Source organism: Lissotriton helveticus, chromosome 2_1, assembly GCF_964261635.1.
Source record: "Lissotriton helveticus chromosome 2_1, aLisHel1.1, whole genome shotgun sequence".
NCBI classification, from domain to species: Eukaryota; Metazoa; Chordata; class Amphibia; order Caudata; family Salamandridae; genus Lissotriton; species Lissotriton helveticus.
In genome coordinates, this window is record NC_136059.1 from 780,644,095 (window position 1) to 780,663,931 (window position 19,837).

At 48.1% G+C, this 19,837-nt stretch overlaps 1 protein-coding gene across 1 annotated transcript in view; it reads left to right on the forward strand.

The window, feature by feature from the left end:
* Positions 1–19,837, forward strand: part of WDR36 (WD repeat domain 36) — a 433,115-nt gene that overhangs the window by 184,283 nt on the left and 228,995 nt on the right. Inside the window, exon 13 of the mRNA XM_078675494.1 lies at positions 7,225–7,339. Within this exon, the coding sequence (XP_078531620.1) occupies positions 7,225–7,339 (115 nt within the window). The remainder of the gene's footprint in view (positions 1–7,224; positions 7,340–19,837) is intronic.

The following is a 19,837-nucleotide window of genomic DNA, read 5'->3' on the forward strand; positions in this document are numbered from 1 at the left end:
TCAAATAGAGATTCCTTAAATGCAATTCCTCGCAAATATGCGATTTCGCAATTAGCGTTTTTTGCATTTGGGATGATGAATCCCAAATGCAATAATAGCGCTCGCAAAGGGCCAGATTCTCAGAGTCTGGCTTTGCGAGCCGATTTTAGTATGATGAATCTGGCTGCATGTTCAGTAGTCCTAATGCATTCAGGAATACCCTCATGAGATGCCACTTTACCTTGCATACTGGAATAGTAACATCCCCTCTCACCAAATTCAAGAAATCTTTAAAACATTTCATAATGACTAATCAATTAGAACCAACACAAAATATTCAGAATGTTTTGGTTTTGCCTTGTATGTGTCAAATTTCAATGAGCCAATTACATTTCAGCTATTATTTTTCACAAGTCTCGGTATTCAATCCAAAAATTCACTTTTTTGGGAGATCCAATCCCAGTGCAGAAGTACAACGTTACCAACCAAACTCAGTGCGAATGCATAGTAATCGACCAATCATCGCTGCGAAACACTATGACATGGAACTTCACTCCTTGCAGCAGTTCCCCCTCTTCTACAATTTTCTTCGCATTCACACAACTTCAACAAATAACTTCAAAACATCTTGTTTGCTCTACTAAATAGAAACAACAGTATTACAATCATTAAAGAATTTTCCACAACTGCAAGTGAAATCTCGACAGCGTGAAATCGCACAAACGAATGTAGTTTCCCCCGTTTGTGTAATTAGGTTCCACTAACACTAATCAATCAATACACGCTCCGTATCTCTGTGTCAATGGTGTAGGTGATGGTACCTCACACACTACACCCAAAGTCCTGCAAACAAGTTTTCAAATTGTTATATATTATCCTGGGATCTTTCGACTACAACCAGCCTGAAATCTTTAATCACTTTCTTTCAACAACTTATAGATACTTCATTTCACTCACTCATTCGAACCCAACATATTAATCCAAAAGAAAAATGCAACCGCAACATATTTGCCCTGTTAATACTCACACCTTCAAAACCTCAACCGCAGTTGAATACCACCTTGACAGATTTTCAAATTATGGACATTGGATTCAGGAATCGGGGGATTTTAATTAGAGTTTGGGTAATATTGTAAAGCTCTATTCAGGGTGTGAGCCGATTCCTCTGATACCAGATCTCACAGCGCGGAAATTATGAAATATTTAACAAACAGCTCAAGCTTTAACTTACGACATAGATCTCCAACTCTGCGCTACTCCGTCTCTCCGTCGACAGATCTTTGCCACCATGTTAGAATGGAGCACGAATCAAATTCATCAACTTACAGCATTTTCAAGTTAAGTCAATGAAGAGAGGTTTGGTAAAGTTTTTGAGGCTTTATTTCTCATAATGGTTTGTGTTTCTTTTTACAGAAATATCAAGAAAATTTGGTTAGAGTCAGCATGTAAAAATAACCACGTGTTCCATAAAGGAAAAAGTCCCTATCTTAATCTAAAGGATCTAACCTAACAAGAACCCATAAAGAGTTGCATTTGGAAAAGAGCACGTTTTAGTATAGAGGGAGTGTCTCCTAGCAAAATCTAGGAAACAGAAAATCACTGTTAGCAGTAGCATACTGCAAATTGGGCAAGAGTAGCACAGTCAAGTGTTAAGGAGTATGACCGGGAAAGATGCATAGAATGCAATGCTGCTACATTCTAGCTAGGAACAGGTACTATATTGAAACATGAAAACATATGTTACAAACTCCGGGTGCTAGATCATCTAGAGCCAAAGGAGAAGGAGGAGAAGGATATTCTAACGGTCGGTCGTCTTTCCTACCAAACCTCACGGTAAACGCTTGAGTCAAGATAATTGTTGGACCTGGCCCTTTTGGCAGGTTCACCCCGAAACTTTTTGCTTTTTCCTAGCCTGTTTCTGGAACCTGGGTTGGTGATTTTAGGCCTCTGCACACTTTTTCACTGTGCTACAGTGTAAAGTGCGTGTGCTCTCTGTGTATGTATGGTGAGTGACCTGCCCCCTCATCGGAATGAATGGGGAATATGTATGCCCATGGTAGTTCCTGATGTGTGGGGAGTGCAGGGTCGAGTTTGATATGTGCGAACTCGTCAGATTGAATGCTGCGTAATGGTGTATGCGGCATGGTTGTGTCTAGTCTAGGAGTGCCACTTTTAGAAGTTGGACATATTTGTGTAGTGAGTCTGCTGGCACGTGATTGGCTGGTGGGCCTGGCCAGGAGTGCCTGGGCCTGCTTGTGGATTGACTGTCTGGTTTGAGGGTGACAGGGGCTGCAGAGCCCTAGGAGGTTATCCGAGTCAGCCCGTGGATGAAAGGCAGCATCTGCTGCCAAGGAAGTGGGTGGGGATAGCACCTGAATGTGAATGAGGCTGTGCCTCCCTGCCACAATGCTGGCTCCACCTCCCCGCTGGGCGACTGTCACCTTTGTCCCTGATACTGAGAGGACTTCCCTATAACCAGTTCTAGCTGGTTCTCACACTGCCTGCACAAAGACTTCAAAGACTTTTCTGTGTATAAGAAGGGGCTGTGTCCCCTTCCAAAATGTTCTTGTTTCTAACTTGAATCTGCCAGGGGCGTGCTGCTGCTTGGGCTCAGGGGAATCCCTGGGCCCTGCCCAGCCCCATGGCACCTGAGGGACTTGTCCTGAACCCCTGAAGGACTATGTGGAGGACTGTGGGGGCACTAGTGCCTGAGAGGCGCTTTACTTGTACTTTTGCTGGACTGGTGACCTTTGGTTGCCTATAGCGCTGGGAGCGCTTTATTTTCCCCTTCTAGTGCTTGAGGGCGCTTTTTCTGGACCTTCAGCGCTGGGGAGCGCTGTGAATTGCCTGCAGCGCTTGAGAGCGCTTTATTTGCCTTATTACGCTTTTCTCTGCCGCTGCCCGGGGCCTACAATCATCACAGCCCTTGGCCGGGGATCGCCGAGAGAGACCGAAGCATCTGCGCTCCCATTGGCGGAGAGTGACGAGCCCCCTCAGTGACGCCGCGCAGCGATTGGCTGAGGCGCCAGCGTCATCGGAGGCTCGTCACGGGAGCCGCACTGCCATTGGCTGGCTCCCGGGTGTCTGCTGAGGCCGCCATGAAGGAGTCCGACCGAGGAGAAGAGGCGGAGAGCGGGAATGGCCGCCCGGGGCTCCGGTGATCTGGAGGGAGCCCCGGGAAGAGAAGAGGACGTTGTTTCCGCCTCCCCCCGCCGGGGGGAAGCCATGGTGTGCCGTCCGGTCTCCCGTGAGGAGAGGGAGACCGGAGCTGCTGCGCCGAGGAAAGCGTGCCGAGTAATGGCTGCTGGGGCTCCCGTGTGCTGAGGGAGCCCGAGTGAGAAGAGTGGAGGGGGCGCGAGGCACATTGCCGGTGCCTGCCCCCACCGCGAGCACAGAAGAGCCCCGCTGCCCAGAGGAGCCCCCGGTGAGTGACACCCGTAGTGAGGAAGGGCTGGGGGGGCTCCGCATTGCTGTATGTTGGTGCCGCTTCGAGGCACTGAGTAAGGGCGGCCCCGAATGGCAGTGGGTCGCCCCACCGTGGTTGCAGAGCCCGCGAGGGGCTCTTGAGGGCCTTGCTGTATGTTGGTGCCGCTTCGAGGCACTGAGTAAGGGTGGCCCTGAATGGCAGTGGGTCGCCCCACCATGGTTACAGAGCCCGCGAGGGGCTCTTGAGGGCCCGCATTGCTGTCCGTTATTAAGGGTATTTTGTGAGCATTATTTTTAATACTGATGCTAGAGACTTGAGACTATATTTTTACATTGAGAACTTCCTGAGAATACAGGTGCAGATGAACCAGGGAGGTTCATGGGGGCATATGTGTGCAAGAGCCTGTGTGGCTCCTACCTTTTGGCGCAGTACTGCTCAAGGGCTGGTGAAAGCCCATGCCATAGGTTTATTGTTATCCCAGCTGCCCAGCAATTAGTGGGCAGCTGCACCATTTAGGTCTGGGATTGCCCAGGTGCCCAGCAAGTAGTGGGCACCTGCACCGTTTAGGCCCCTGACATTGAGACTCAGGGCGTCTTAGCCCCCTCAAGGCCAGTTGGCCTAGGGACTGCCACAGGTGGTGGCTTATGTAAGGTTTTGCGCAATTGTGTGGTTTTTCCCCTGCACCTCTGAATGTTTTAGGCATCATGTGTCTTTGCGCTATTTAGTTGTGTCTTTCTTTCCCTGCGCTGCACCTCTGAATGTTTTAGGCATTATGTGTCTTCTTGCGCTGCACCCCTGAATGTATTTTATTGCATCATGTGCTTTGTGGGAGAGGTGTGGCGCCGCGGCCGCGGCCAGGGCAACGGCGCTGGAATCTGGGGATCAGGGTTCGATCCCCGGCTCCGGCGGCAGGTTAGCCCAGCACCATGTGACTCTGGGCAATAGCTTGCTTATTCTTCCCGACGGCCCCCAGCGCCTAGAGACACTTACGGGTGATTGTGCGCTTTACAAATGTGGATTATTATTATTATTATTATTATTTTGTTCTGAACACCGCTGAATGTGTAGGTGTATGCATCATGTGTTTCCCTTTACTACTCCTCTGAATGTATATTTATGCATCATGGGTAATGTGTTCTTTCCTAGACCCCTAAATGCTGTGTGATACTTAGGTGGTTGTTCTTTTTAGTACAGGTGGTCCTAGTGAGGTCCTGGTCCCCTGCGTGACATTCTCCTAAGGTGTTTAGGGTTGCGTAGGTGGTACTTACCTGTTACCAGTAGATACTGGTTGTGATTTCTAACTGTTACTTTGTGCTACAGTGATTTTATATCCTTTTATTCTAAATTTCTGACAGTAATTCTAATTTCTAAAAGTGTTGATTCTGACAGTGGCCCATGTGGCCCTGTCCTGTACATAATCCCTTATGAATGTTGCCCGTGCCAGTTGGCACAATGTACATGTGTGATTTTTATCTGATGTGTTTTGACAATACAAAAGTTATTTTAATATAACCTTGTGTGGAGTTCCTTTTGTGGTGTGCCTAGGATGTTGTTGCTGTTGTGTGCTGGCGCAAATGCTTTACACATCGCCTCCGAGTTTAGTCTCACTGCTCGTGCCAAGCTACCAAGGGGGTGAGCAGGGGTTATCTTGGCGTGTGACTCCCTTGCCCCGACTAGAATGGTGGTTTCTGCCTGGCTTTGACGTCAGCCTTAGCCTACCAGAAATAGCCAGTTCTAACAATAATGTTATCTGTAGCTTGGTAACATTTTGTACAGTTGCTATAATAGAGAAGGTTTTTAAGAGAATCTTTTTAAAGCCTACTCTGTTAGTTGTTCAGTGTTCCATTGTGTGTTCTATGGACTAGTCAATTAAATGAAACATTTTCTATCTGAAATATCCTGGTTAAATCATGAGAACTATAAGCATATAACAAATGCATTTGCCTAAAACGTTTAAATCATATCATGTGGGGAAGAAAGAGATAAATTATCCGATAGAGACTCCTAGCCACTGATTCCTTACCTTAGAATTCTCCCCAGGCTCCAGACTGGAACTGGAAATCTTTTCATCAGTACCCCTGCGTGTTGGTAGAGGGCGTCATGTGACTCCATACCGACGTAGTCCACGTATGTGATGTCACCGGATTCCATATACGTCCCTCCCCGACGCGCTTTTACAGTTTCTTCTTTTCCGCGCTTACAACGCGGATCTGGAGAAGTGTTTACCTCAGGCCCATTATTGGCCTACTATGACGTTTTCATTGTTGAAACAGTGAGCTTTTCTGTTCAAACCTTGTGGGTCTTCAGGACAGCAAATTTCGTCCACGGACCCTCACTCTTTTATATGTGGTGCTTGGGACAACATCATTGTTCAGTGAAGGGCGACTCCTGGCGTCTACTTTGAGCGAAGGTGCTGCGGAAATGTCGGGTGATTCTCCTGTCAGCGCGACTCTCGCAGTCACTGCACTGTCTGTTTGCAGGCACGCTCCAGGAGCCGTTCTCGTGGACGTCACTCTCCATTGTCGTCCCATGATAAGTCTTGATGCAGGCAGTTAAAGTTGTGTCATCCCTAGAGTTCACTGCGCAGACATTCCAACTTTCATGCCGCCTCCCAATTGCCAGTTGAAGACTCCATACACGGGTTCACCCAGGCGAAGTGAGCTAAAGAACAATGATGGATTTAACCCTGATCTGTGACTGGGGCGAGTGTCTGAAAAGTTTCAGCGCTCCAGCCTTCATCATCTTGTATTTGCTTTGTCATATTATAAATGTCAGTCTTGGGTCTCTGTGTATTTTCATTAAATTGATGTTCTGCTGTTAACCATAGTCTCCAGTTTCATGTTTCTTCTTCACTATTCTGTCTTTCTGGTGCAAAATGTGGACTGCTAATTTAGGTTTGACCTCAATCAAAATCACAGTAAATAGTAAAGGTCTATTTTGTCAGATTTGTGTAATGTTAATGTAAGCAGCTCTTTTCCCATTTATTATGTAGAAAGAGTTAGAAAAGTCAAAGAAGATTAAAGAAGCAAATATACGTCTCTAAAGTTAAGAGGGCTGCTAGGAGTGTACATATTTAACTTGGAGAGTGAATAAGGGAGTTGTGTTTTCTGTTAGGGACAGTCTAGTCCACTTTGTTTTCAGGGCATGGGGTCTGCCACTCATAAGTTGCCTCAACCTCCGATTATTTGAGCACATAGGTGTGCAAAGCAAAGAACCAGCAAACGTTTTCCTTCAGAGGAGTTGGTCTATATTTGTGCATTGGGTCATCATGGCCCTGAATAACAGACCGTTTATTGTTACCCTACTCAGTGGTACTCCTTTTATCAACTTAGGAAGGATGAAAGGCTGAGTGGACCAGATAGGGTTCCAATCTCTAACTTTGAATGAAAACTCTGATACCTAAAGAAGATGTATTAGTCAACTGAGTCCATACTCTGTTAAGTCTAGAGTTGATATGTGAAAATGAATTGTCTAAAAACAGTATGGTGCAGACAATCTAAAAATATTTGATCCACCAGAAGTCCTATCACTCTCAATAAAAACAGAACACAAGGATAGTTCATTGGTACTGTGTGTATTTTTGTGCTGTTACTTTATATAAATGTATTGCTCAACCAAACACTCTGCATTTAGCATTGTCACGTTCCTGCTTTGCTTCAAGCATTGAGATGCCCATAGGCTGGAATTGTACAACAAAAAAGAATCTATATTTATATGCTACCATCATTCAGTTATTTCATCCTGTTTTCTAGGGAGTATTTAAATGTTATTAATATTGTTATTATCGTCTTCAAAACAAATTATTTTCTCTTCTTAAGGCAGTTGATTTAACAAGTTGTGGGAACTTTGCCTTAATTGGACTTTCAACTGGAGAAGTAGATGTGTACAACATTCAGTCTGGCATTCACAGAGGACACTTTGGAAATGACAAAGGTAAGATTTGTAACTTTTTTGAAAATGTTATTAAACCCCTTCCATGCATGGCGAATTTTTGCGATGTGCGGGCGATTTACATAGTGGGCTGGATTAGGACTGCCCCCGGCCGTCGTCAGCACACGCCCACCGTGACGCATGACGGCCGGGGGCCGTCACAGGCATGCAAGGGGTTAATGTGGAGTGGATGTAGTACATTTTTCACTTTTTGTTAAATAATTGACATTATTAGTACTGGGCAACATAGTTGATATTTGATTAAGTGGAGGTGAAGAAATGATGCAATAACAAAAGGTACATGGAATATTATACGGAAGGTCCACATAGTGATCATTATGAACCATTTGCATATGACTGACTTTTGAAATGACCACAGACCGTTTTGAGTTGTGTTTCAAGTCTATTTTGCAGAACCTCCCTGTTAGACCGGTCAGCCCTTTGGGTGGTCCCTCCTATTTATTTATTTATTTTTGTCCCCTTTTTGCCCCTCAATCTTTTTATTTTTGATGTCCTCCGGACTTTTCAGGTGTTGACCTAGGGGTTAGGTGCTCTTTGCCCTCATAGTCCTTCTTTCTTTTTCCCTGAGGCCTAGGTGCCTTTCTGACTGAATTTACAAGACCCACAGAGAACGGACCCATAGGTTAGCATAGGGACATTCCAGAACCTTCTGGGGTCAACCTATATAAGGCGGAATGTTGGGCAGCCATTTTAGAAGGTGTCGTGTGGAGAGGAGAGCTGGAGGACAGGAGTACAGGCGGTGGAAGAAGGAGATTGGTGCACTGTGGGGGTTGACAGACCTGTTGGGCCGCTATCCCTGCTGTATGATGCTATCCCTCCTCTGCTGATCTGACCCTGCCAGGACGTGGACTTGAGGTATCCCTGACGCAGGAGAGACCTGTGGGAATCTTAGGTGGGATAAACGAGGCGAGGACAGTAAGAAACCGCCAGGTGAGGGCGACTGAAGCTGACCACTGAATTAAGTCAAGGCCCGGGCGGTGGGGGAAGGAAGTAAATCCCTTCACTTGCTGTCCCCCAGTGTCCTGTAAGACTGAACTCGTGGCTTTCCTGAAGTGTCCCGCCTAAGTCGGCACTCTGTAACAAGGGATTGCTAAATTTACTTGCCTCCAGTAATCTAAGTACCCTCCGGTGAGGCGCCGCATCTCCCCGCCTGGAGCAGTGTCACGTTCTACGCGCAGGCCAAGTGAGGGGCTGGGCGGTGCCATAGAGGAGGAGCGCTGACTCAATTCCCGCGCAGGCTTAGTGAAGGGCTGGGCGGCTCCTTAGGAGCAGAAGTGTCTTGAACGACGCGCAGGCTCAGTGGAGGGCTGGGAGATTCCCCGTCCTAGAGGCGGAGCAGAGCTGAGGTGTCCGCCGGCCGGGCAGGCCGTGTGAAGGAGACGAGAGATCAAGTAGGAACGCTGGAATCTCGGAGTGATTTCGCCAGGGACCGATCGGCGAAGAAGTAAGCGTCTAGTTTTTGGTGGAATATCCAGAGCTGGACTCGCATCTTAAACAACCGCAGGGTCTTGGGGCTGTAGTGAAGCGGAGACACAGGAGTTCAGACTAGACAGCTCGGTGGTTGCCCAGACTTCCTGTTCCCCGATTGGGGCATGATAAGCATTAACTGAGCTGGAAAGTATTGAACCCCTTTTAACAACGCTTGGGGACCTGCCTGTTTTAAGTGCCCATCTGTTCTTCTCTGTAACTGTTAGAAGTTGGAGAGGCTGCTTGCACTGAGCGTCCATAAGGCAAACCCTGCTCTGCTATTTAATTATTACAGTAATACACCAGCTGACAGAAGGAAGATGTAGTACCATGTTCTTAACCAAGTGTTGTTTTGCCTTATTACATTAAGTGGAAGTCTAATGCTCACTATTGAATTTCTGTTTATAGGATGTAAGGTGTGATATCTTTTCGTTGTTACAACTGAAACTGTGGTATATTTCCTGTTGTTAGGAGGGGTAGTAGTGAACTCCTTTCAAGTGGGGAGGAAAAGAACAGTGGTGTCTGAACTGTTGAAACTGGTGCCCCAAAGTTACGTGCACCAATGTGAAGCTATTTTTGTATATGGAACCACGAACTGCTGAACAACAAAGAGATTTTATAAAACAGCTCGTATTTTCCTAAAAGATTGGTGTGGTGTCTTTCTTTTCTAGTGGATGGGCGCTGAGTTACTGAAGGGTGTGACACAAACTTTACACATGTACCTTTGGAGATAGGCCTTCCTACTCTGTGCCAAGCTACCCTATGTAGACTGGTAACCCCAGGTCCAACATAATTGGTGTCCAGCTGTGGGATCAGAACTGTGTTTGCGTCCACTCTAAAGTAACAAAGTGTACTCCACAGGCCTACACCTGGAGTTTTCTCCTTGCGGACTCCCTAATTATACTTTTGTTTTTCCAAATTTACTCCTGGTGGTGGGTGGAGGTAGCTTCTAAAGTGTCCTCTAAATTAATTCCTTCTAGGTGGTTGTCCCTAACACTCTTTGGCAAAAAATGGAATTCGCATTGGAGGAGTTAGAAACCTATACTGTGGCTCAACTCCGAGAATTTTGTCAGAATATGGGAGTGTTCTTTAAGCGTGGTGCTAAGAAGGGGGAACTTCAGACCAGCTTGAGGGCGTGGGTGGCAGCCTACCCACAGGGGAAAGAGGAGGAAGAGGAAACAGACAGGGACACTGTCATCGGGGTCGATGGATTGTTCCAACCTGAAGTAGGGAACCTACTACCGGGTCCTAGGACATCTTCAAGGGAGGGCAGCAGTGTCTCAGCGAGAAGGTTGACTGAAGCCGAACTAGCGGACAGGAGGGAAAAAAGACAACTAAAATGGGAGTTAGCCAGGTTGGAAAAGGAGAAAGAGGAGCAGATGATAAAGATCAATTTACAATGGTCAGGCGATTTCAGTAGTTGTTTCCTAAGTTGAATTTGCCCGGCGTAAAACGCCTCTAATACCATACGAAATTACTCAATAAAGAGGCAGGCGCTGGAGACTGGAAGACAGGAAACAAGTTTTATTCCGACGGAGTGGAACACATCAGATCGGACAACAAGGTATCAACTCGAGGTGCTCTCTCAACTTCTCTGAGAGCTGGTCTTTTATACACTGGTTTTAGACATGTGAACGTCCTTTATTACAACAGGGACATTGTAGAGCATGAGAATGACATCAGAACGATATCCCTGTCACCCCCCAGTTCCGGCCCATTCCAACACATGACAACAGTAGAGACCCTTTCCCCTCATATGATTGGGAGGGGCTATCACGCAGCTGAGTGTTCTGCCGATCTCTCTGGAATGTGTGCGCCTGATCGAATCTCTGGGGGTGGAGGGTCGTGATCAATAGTGGCCTCTTTCAGGAGAGGCGAGTGCATACAGTAGGGGGCAATAAACTGTAACCTCGGGCTAAAGGATGACCAGCGGTCAGTGCTGACGTTAGGCTCAGAGGAAGGGTCATCAAAGGAGGGGTATTCATGGACGGAAAGGAGGTGTTGGTCAGGCGCGGGGTGCGATTCTCTGGGACAGAATCATGCAGGAGGGGAGGGCTCCTGACTTGTGCATGAGAGAGCGGGGGCAGTCAGGGTGCATGGGGGATGCTCGCAGGGTCAGGGAAGTGTGCTGATGAGCGATCGTGAACAGGGAGACCATGGTACCTAAAATGGCTGTCGTGTATGCTCGTACGGGAGTCTGCAAGATGGCGTAGATAATGTTCAGTATACGAACTAAATTTCCACAGTCCACCCTTTAACATGTCTCGCCAGCTTGTCAGTTCGGATCAATCCCCATGAGACCACGCACTTCTATTTCGTATAGGGGACTCATGTGCTCTGGTTTAAGGTTCAAAGTCTTAGAGCACATACAGTTGGAAATAAGTGCACATAAAGGTGGTAAACATTGAATACCTAAACAACATCCACATAGTATCGTGATCGGTATCAATAAAAACGTGAACAGTCTCCATCCCCAGTTCTTTAAAGTGTCCCAGAACCAGCCTCCAAGCGACCATCCTTCCTGTTCCTGGTGAACCTCCGAGGACAGTCTGTGGAGGTGTTCGATTGCTTTATAGACTGAAGGTGAGTTATCTGGCATGTAGGTGCAACAGCTGGAGCCGATGACACAGCATGCACCTCCACGGTCGGCCAGAATCACATCTAAAACAAGACGGTTTTGAAGAGCCACCAGGCGGACTGCCTGAAGCTCAGCCGTGTTGTTGGCGAGGACGCCAGCGGTGATGTTGATGGTTGTTTCTAATGCCTGAGTTAGATGTCGGATTTCGCGGCTATTGGCCATTGGTCCCCACAGAGGAACTAGTCCCTTTGCTGCATCCAGGAACTGTGCTCCGGTGGAGTCGGCTTGTTCAACATCTCCAGCGCGTTTTTGCCGGTGGTGGTTGGCTGGGGCCACATACGTGGGAGGAAGAATGAAGGCGATGTAGCACGTACCCTTCCAGCCTTTTGGGAGCCACGTGTAAGCTTTGGTGCCACAAACAAAGTACATATTCGGGGAAGCAACAAAGGAAGGGGGGTCAGCTGAGGCCAATGGTTTGGTGATGCGGCAAGAACTGTGACCCACCAGCTGTGTTCCTTGCCCTTCGAGGCATACGAGTCCTGTGACATTGATGACGGACAGGGCCGTAGTCAGGGTGGCAGCCGTTTGTTTCCGCAGGTGAGAGAAGGTGGATCTGGCTGGATTGTGGAGCACTTGCATTTCGACCCTTTCTTTGGCAGGGATGTTCGTAAGGAAGGTTGAACCTGAAATTGCAGGACAAAAGGGCTTTCCTGTGTTGTTCAACCAAAACCCATAGTAGAAGTGCGACACTGTCTGACCAGAAGCAGCATTGTCCTTGTGGCTTTCTTGCATGAGGATCAACCAGGCGAGGCAAGAGCCGTGAACTGAGAAAGGTGAAGGAATAAAGGGGATGGAGTGTCCGGTAGCATGTGGGAGCAACCCACAGATCCAACAGTTTGTGGCATTTGTAGCAAGGTTGTGCTGGTGCAACAGTTGTACAAAGGAATTGTTCCAGAATTCCCTACGCCTTTCTCGAAGCTGAGGTGAAAGGGTGATCAGGTGGTGCTCTTTCACGGTGGTCGGCTGGACAGTGGTCGGCAACATTTGGTGAGCGGGCGTGCTTTCCTCCAGGATCCAGAAGGAAGTCATGAGGAGGAGGCAGAACAGGGAGATAACGAAGAAAGCGATTGTCTTTGAGCTGTGCAATTTGTCAGTTTTTGGATTCCTATAGTGGGTATTTCCTGTTGCTTTCGATGTCTTCTTATCTGGCGCTTCCATCATCTTCTTATCTGGCGCTTCCATCATCTTCATCTTCAAGGTGCTCGGTAGTGGGCAGAACCCCAGACTTAGTTTAGCTTCTCTCCAGGTAGCCCTTGATTGCTTTGGGTCACCGTTCTGAGACTTTTAACTTAGTCAGTGGTCTACTTAGCCGAAGCTCCCTCCTTTCGACGTAGGAAATACCCTTCTCGAGATGGCACAGTGGGATCAGAGTGTTTTGAAAGTTCAAGTGCCTCCGTATCAGGATAACAGTTCAGTGATGGTCGGTCTTTGTTCAGGAGCTCTTCTTGGGTGTTGACGTTGTCTGTCGTGGCCAGGGTTGAGGAGACCTTTTTGCAGTGATGGGCGTGCAGCCAGTGCTTCTTCCCCTCCACTCGAAGAGCCGTCCGAGTGGTGATCAGTACTTGCCAGGGGCCCGTCCACCGGGGTTCCAGACTCTTCGCTCGTTGGAAATTCCGGATTAAGACGTAGTCACCCGGTTGGATATCGTGACCGGGACCCCTGGAAGCATCGGGGATGGCCTGCTGCACCTGTTGATGAATGACAGACAATGTCTTAGTTAACTTGTACAAATAATCTGACAACAGGACGTCGGGGACGTCATGAATGGAGGTTGGTTTGGGGGCAGTCCAGAGGTTCATAGGCCGCCCAAACACAACTTCGTAGGGGGTCAAGTGATGCTTAGTGGGGGTGGAGCGCATTGATAGTAATGCCAGTGGAAGGGCATCTGGCCACTTAAGCCCTGTGGTGGCCACTATTTTTGACAGTTTAAGTTTCAGTGTAGCGTTGTGTCGCTCAACCAGGCCAGCGGATTGGGGGTGGAAGACCGCATGGAACCTTTGTTTGACCCCCAACCCCTTCAGGATAAGTTGGATAACTTCAGCTATGAAGTGGGGGCCATTGTCGCTCCATAAAATTCGACAAAGGCCGTAGCGAGGGAAAAACTCCTTCAGTAGTACTTTGGCAGTAGTCATGGCAGTGTTATCACGGGTCGGATAGGCTTCCACCCATTTGCTGAAGGCACATACAATGACTAATACGTACTTCAAGCCTTGGCACCTCTCTAGCTGGATGTAATCCATCTGGAGGACCTCAAAGGGGTGGTCGGGGATCCCAAACCCTCCCCGGGGTACCACAGTTCCTTTCCCGGGGTTGTGTTGTAAGCAGATAAGGCACTGTTGGACTAGGCGTTTGGCTGAGTTGGGGATCTTGCCGTTGTGCCAGACTTTGGAAATGAGTTCGATCATGGGGGCAGAACCTATGTGTGCAGGGGAGTGTGCCATTGTCAGTATGGGGATCAAGTATGCATCAGGCAGCAACCATTTGTTTGTGTCCTTTGTCCGCCAGCAGCCTTCATCGTCCCTTAGACCCACCCGTGCCCACTCAGTCAGTTCGTGTGGTGTGCTGGTCGATTGGATATCCCTGATCGTTTCCCTAGCGTCGGTCCATTGTTCTGCCTGTGACCTGGTCACATATATGCGCGTCGTGGCCCTATTCTCAGCTGTGGTTCGGGCAGTGATGTCGGCTAGTGCGTTTCCCTGTCCAACTAAATCTGTCACCTTCTTGTGTGCCTGACATTTGATCACTGCTAATCGTGTGGGGAGAAGGACTGCTTCAATCAGGGCGGAGACTAGATCTCCGTGAAGGATGGGTGTACCATGGGACGTCAGGAATCCCCTTTCCCTCCACAGGATCCCAAAATGATGAACTACTCCGAAGGCGTACTGGCTGTCCGTGTAAATGTTCGCCGTGGTTCCTTCTGCTATGATACATGCTCGTGTGAGGGCAATTAGTTCTGCTGCCTGTGCTGATCGTTGTATGATGCAAGCTGTTTCAACTACTGTTCGAGCAGTCGTTACCGCATAGGCAGCAGAAGTGGTGCCGTCTGGGAGTTTGATGCAAGAGCCATCTACCCATAGTTCTCCGTCAGGGTCTGTGAGAGCAACGTCTCGGAGGTCAACTCTACTCCTAGTCTGTTCGTCTGTGAGAGTCACGCAGTCGTGTATAGGGGGCACATCGGGGTCATTTTCGGGCAAGGGTAGCAGTGTAGCAGGGTTCAATGTCGTGCATCTCTTCAGAGTGATGTGGGGCGCAAGCAAAGTCAATTCGTATCCTGTCAGTCGTGCACTAGTCAGATGTTGAGTCTTTGTCTGGTTCAAAAGTGTGTCAACTGCATGGGGTACTAGTACTGTGAGAGGGTTCGAAAGTACAATTCCCTCACTCTGTCGGATAGAGACAGCAGCAGCGGCTACTGCTCGAAGACAGGCTGGTAGAGCTCTGGCGACTGGATCAAGAGTGGCAGAGAAGTAGGCACAAGGGCGCTGTTTGGCGCCGATGGACTGGGTCAGAACGGACAATGCGCATCCCTCCCTTTCGTGAGTGTAGAGGGAGAAGGGCTTGGAGTAATCTGGTGTTCCTAGAACGGGTGCCGAGCAAAGGGCATCTCGCAACTCCTTAAAGGATGCTTGGCATTCGGGAGTCCACGGGAGTGGCAACAGAACATCTTTGGCCAACAGGGAAAGTAGGGGTTTTATAATGAGACTGAAATTTGGTAGCCATTGTCGGCAGAAAGAAGTAAGGCCTACTAATGAACGGACTTGCTTCTGTGTTTTTGGAATAGGGGTGTCTAGGATGGTTTGGATTCGGTCGGGTGTAAGTTTTCTCCCTTCTTTGGACAGGAGATGACCTAGGTATGTTACTTGGGACTGACAGAACTGCAGTTTCTTTTTGGAGACTTTGTGGCCATTCTCCGCAAGAAAGTGCAAGAGTTGGATAGTGGCTGTGATTGCAAGTGGAGTGGTGTCGGCCGCCAAAAGGATATCGTCGACATATTGGATCAACACTACTCCATCTGGTAGCTGGACAGCGTCCAGCTGCCTTTTCAGGGCTTGGCTGTAAATGCTGGGACTTTCAGTATAGCCCTGGGGAGCTCTACAAAATCGGTATGAACGGTTTTTTAAAGTGAAGCCGAAGAGATAACGGCTGTCTGGATGGATGGGGATAGAGAAAAATGCATTTTTAAGATCAATAACGGTGAAGGTGGTGGCAGTGGACGGGATGAGAGTCAGAATGGCGGCGATGTCTGAGACTACAGGGTACTGTGGCACCACCACTTTGTTGACTTCTCGTAGATCGATGATGAAGCGATACGCTTTCTCATCCCCCTCACCTTGCTTCTTAACAATGGGTAGGATAGGACTATTGCAGACATTACTAACCACTTCCTCTACCACTCCTGCATCTACCAAGGACTGAATAATCGCCACCAATGCCTTCTCGCCTTCGGGCGATATCCGGTACTGTGGGAGTTTCGGGAGTATTGCATCTGGTCGAACAGTTATGTGTACAGGATCGATCATCATTCGTCCCACATCTGAGTCGTTTCTGGCCCATAGGTGCGGGGGTAGCGAATCGAGCAAGGATAGGTCAGCATCTGTCAAAATGTACATGTGTCGTGCGGGCTAGGGTCCGGACATGTTCGGGTTGTCGTACAGGATGACTCGGACTCCTTCCGGGGAACACCTAATAGTAGCTCGGAAATGTTTCAGTAAATCAATACCCATAATAGCATCAGGGGAGTTGGAGGAGAGTAGAAACGTCGTGTCAGTGGGATTGTTTCCTAGGTCAAAGGAGATAGGTACAGACAGGGGGTTAGTGGAGGGCGTCCCATCGAAACCTATCGAGGTAATGTGTGAGCCAGACAAGGGTGCCCTTGGAATCAGTCGTTTTGATAATACACTACGTGTCGCTCCGGTGTCTACCAAAAATGGAGTCTTTGTACCCAGGACCTTAGCGGTGACATAAGGACCTTGCTGGTCTACACAGAGCTCGACTGGATCCCTCCCTTGCCCCTGGCAGTCCTATGCAGAGTCGTGATCATTGTAGCTATCGGACTGTTGGCACTGATTCTGTCGGGGGCGGTCAAATGTGTTTGGTCTACCAGATCGGTCATTGGTGGTGTTGTGGGTCTGTCCTCGTCCCTGCCCTCCAGTTTTGGGGCCATTTGCCATGTCCCTCGTCTCTTTATTTCTAATCAGTTCCCGAAGGGCTGGGCACTGAGACTTCCAATGTCCAAATTCTTTACAGAATGCACATTGATTCTCATCAAGGTCGGTTCGTGGAGCGCCAGGGGCGGGGTTGTGGTCTCTAGGGGTCGAATTCCTAGGGGCATTCGACTGGTAGTTCCCCCTATACCGTTCCCTCCCTGTGGTCACTCCCTGTAGTTGTGCAATCATTACTCGTTCCTTTAGGTCCTTTTTCTTTTTCTCAGTTGCCCTTTCGTTCTCATTCTTTTGGTGTTCGTAATACTGAGCCATCTGAAGGATAGCTGCAGGTTTGGAGGCTCCCCAACTACTTTCGCTAGTCTGTAACTTTTGGGAGACCTCTTGCAATAGCCCCTTTACGTAGTTCTGCACGAATAGGTGTTGTCCGGTTGCGGTGGTCATGTCTTGGCCACTGTAGTCGGAGAACACTGTTTCAAATCGTGAGAAGTATTCTGATACGTCCTCCTGAGGTTTCTGGCGGCAGGCCGTGACTATCGACCAGTCTACCTTCTTTTCTGGGATCAACGTTTTTAGCTTCTGCACTATTTTGTCGGGGAGTTCCAGTATGTCTTTTAAAGGTTTCTTTCCGGGCTCTCGCTGCCTATCTAGTTCATCGAGTTTTGTCCAGGTGTGTCCGAACAGCTCCGTGTGGTCAGTTCTCCGGATTTGCTTCCACACATCAGCCGGCAGACACAACCCGAAAAATAAATCCATGTCCGCTAAAGTCATTATAGTTGAGCCCAAGGCTGTGCCTAATTCGGTATAGAATGCTGTAGGGTTTTTTCTTAAATCGGGCAGGGTTTGTCTAAAAGTTAAAATTTCTTGCCGATCCCATGGTTGGTAAACCCAGTTGTACACAACCCTCCCTTTGGCGTCTGCATGGTTGATATCATCGTTTGTTCCCTGACCTCTCGGGGGAACCCAATAGGGGGCGGCTTCTCTGATAGGCATCATAGTGTTGGCTGCTCCTAGTGAGGGTTCAATCGTCTCAGGGACTGTGAGCTTGACCTCTGGTTTCTGCTCCGCGAGGTGGCGGAAGACCTCAAGCATTTGCATGAAGAGATCCGTCATATCGCTTTCAGCCCCATCTCCGACATCAACCTTTCTATATAGGGCCGTCAATTTAGCAGGACCCTTAGTCTGGTACCTATCCTCATACGCGTTCAGGGTGTGGTAGCTGAACCGTAAAATAAAATGCCGTCTGTGACTACCGGCATGCGAGTTGTGCATATTCATCGTATATTCTTCGCTCTCCCTCAGTTCTACCAGGGTTTTTGCTATTTGGTCGATTCCATCCCGCTCATCTTTGCTCAACCTATTTGGTCTGGCTGTTAATTGTTTGCCAGTCTCAAGTTCATCTGGTGTTGTTACCGATGCGGCTGGTGCGAAGACCGTAAGAGTCAGGGCACTAGCGCTAGGGTTACCCTCGACTGCACTCTGGACTGGTGAGTGTTGTGCTAGAGGCTGGCAGGGAGCATAAGGAGGAGGCATGTAGATCATTGGAGGACCGAGCAGTAACTCGTCATTTGCCCGTTGTTTGGAGGGTACCTCCGGGTAGAGCGTAGGAGTGGTCCTGACAGGGCATTGACCTGTCAGTCCTGATTCTTGTGATTGTTTAACTTCCTCTCTTCTTCTTATTTCTTCATCTAGTTCTTTTGCGGCCAGATGGGCTGCTTTTCGTAATTCTTTCACGGTTTTTGCTTCCTCTTTTTTCCTGCGATGCTCTGCTTCTCTGCGCCACATGCCGATACTATCGAGCATAGTGGATGTTACCTTATTTATTTTTACAGCTGCTTCTAGTGTTTTTATTTTATTTTCATCAAAAGAACCTATCAGTGGCCACTGGTTTTTAGGATCCCTTTTTGTATATTTATGCCATAACTTACTATAAGCTATAGCGACTAGTCCTTGCTTAGTAAACATGTCCTTATTAGGGGTGCCCTCCAGTGGAGCTGGATGGTTCATCTCTAATAAGCGGTCCGGGTTGACCCAACTATGAACCAATGGGGAGAAGATAGGCATGACGAATTACCATAGGGGGCAAAAGCCTGCACTACCTATCTTTTTCACTATTTGCAAAGGCTGGACAGAATATTCTATTTTACACTATTTGCAAACAGAGAATACCTCCCGAAAGACCCAATTTCCAAACAGTCAATGTTTGGTCAAACAATCAATCAATGAGGAACGTAATAGGTACGACGTGTTAAAGGTTTGCGTTACCTACCCTTCACTTTCTGCAAAGGGAGAGAGAATATTCCTATTCTTCCCCGTTTGCAGGCAGAGAAGATCCCTAAGAGAACCAACTTCGAACAATTCAATGCTTGATTCAATCAATCAATCAATGGGGAGAAAAAAAGAATAAGCACGACGTGTTAAAGTTTTGCGTTGCCTACTCTCCCCTATCTGCAAAGACTAAACAGAGTATGGCGATTCTGTGTTTGTTTGCAAATAGAGAATTTCTCAGAGACAAATAAGTAATACTAGTATTATCAAACAATCAATCAATCAATTTCGCAATTTTGTCGTGTGTCACGACCTTACCCGGACCGCATGGACAGTTTCTCGTCTTCCGCTTCCAGCGCCCGATCGTCCTCTACTCTCTGTTGCTATCGCGGCACTCCTGGTGGTTCCCAGTCAGGACCGTAGATCACTCGGGAGAGGTCTGCTCGAAATCAGTGAAGTTCAGATGATCGGCTGTCAGACGAGGGTCTATCGGACAGGAGCGCTTCCGATCGTTGCAGTCGTTCACTCTGTCGTCGGGACCTCTCCCACTGGATCCACGTGTCGCTGATGGGCCCCGCGTTTGGGACGCCAATTGATAAAGATCAATTTACAATGGTCAGGCGATTTCAGTAGTTGTTTCCTAAGTTGAATTTGCCCGGCGTAAAACGCCTCTAATACCATACGAAATTACTCAATAAAGAGGCAGGCGCTGGAGACTGGAAGACAGGAAACAAGTTTTATTCCGACGGAGTGGAACACATCAGATCGGACAACAAGGTATCGTCTCGAGGTGCTCTCTCAACTTCTCTGAGAGCTGGTCTTTTATACACTGGTTTTAGACATGTGAACGTCCTTTATTACAACAGGGACATTGTAGAGCATGCGAATGACATCAGAACGATATCCCTGTCACCCCCCAGTTCCGGCCCATTCCAACACATGACAACA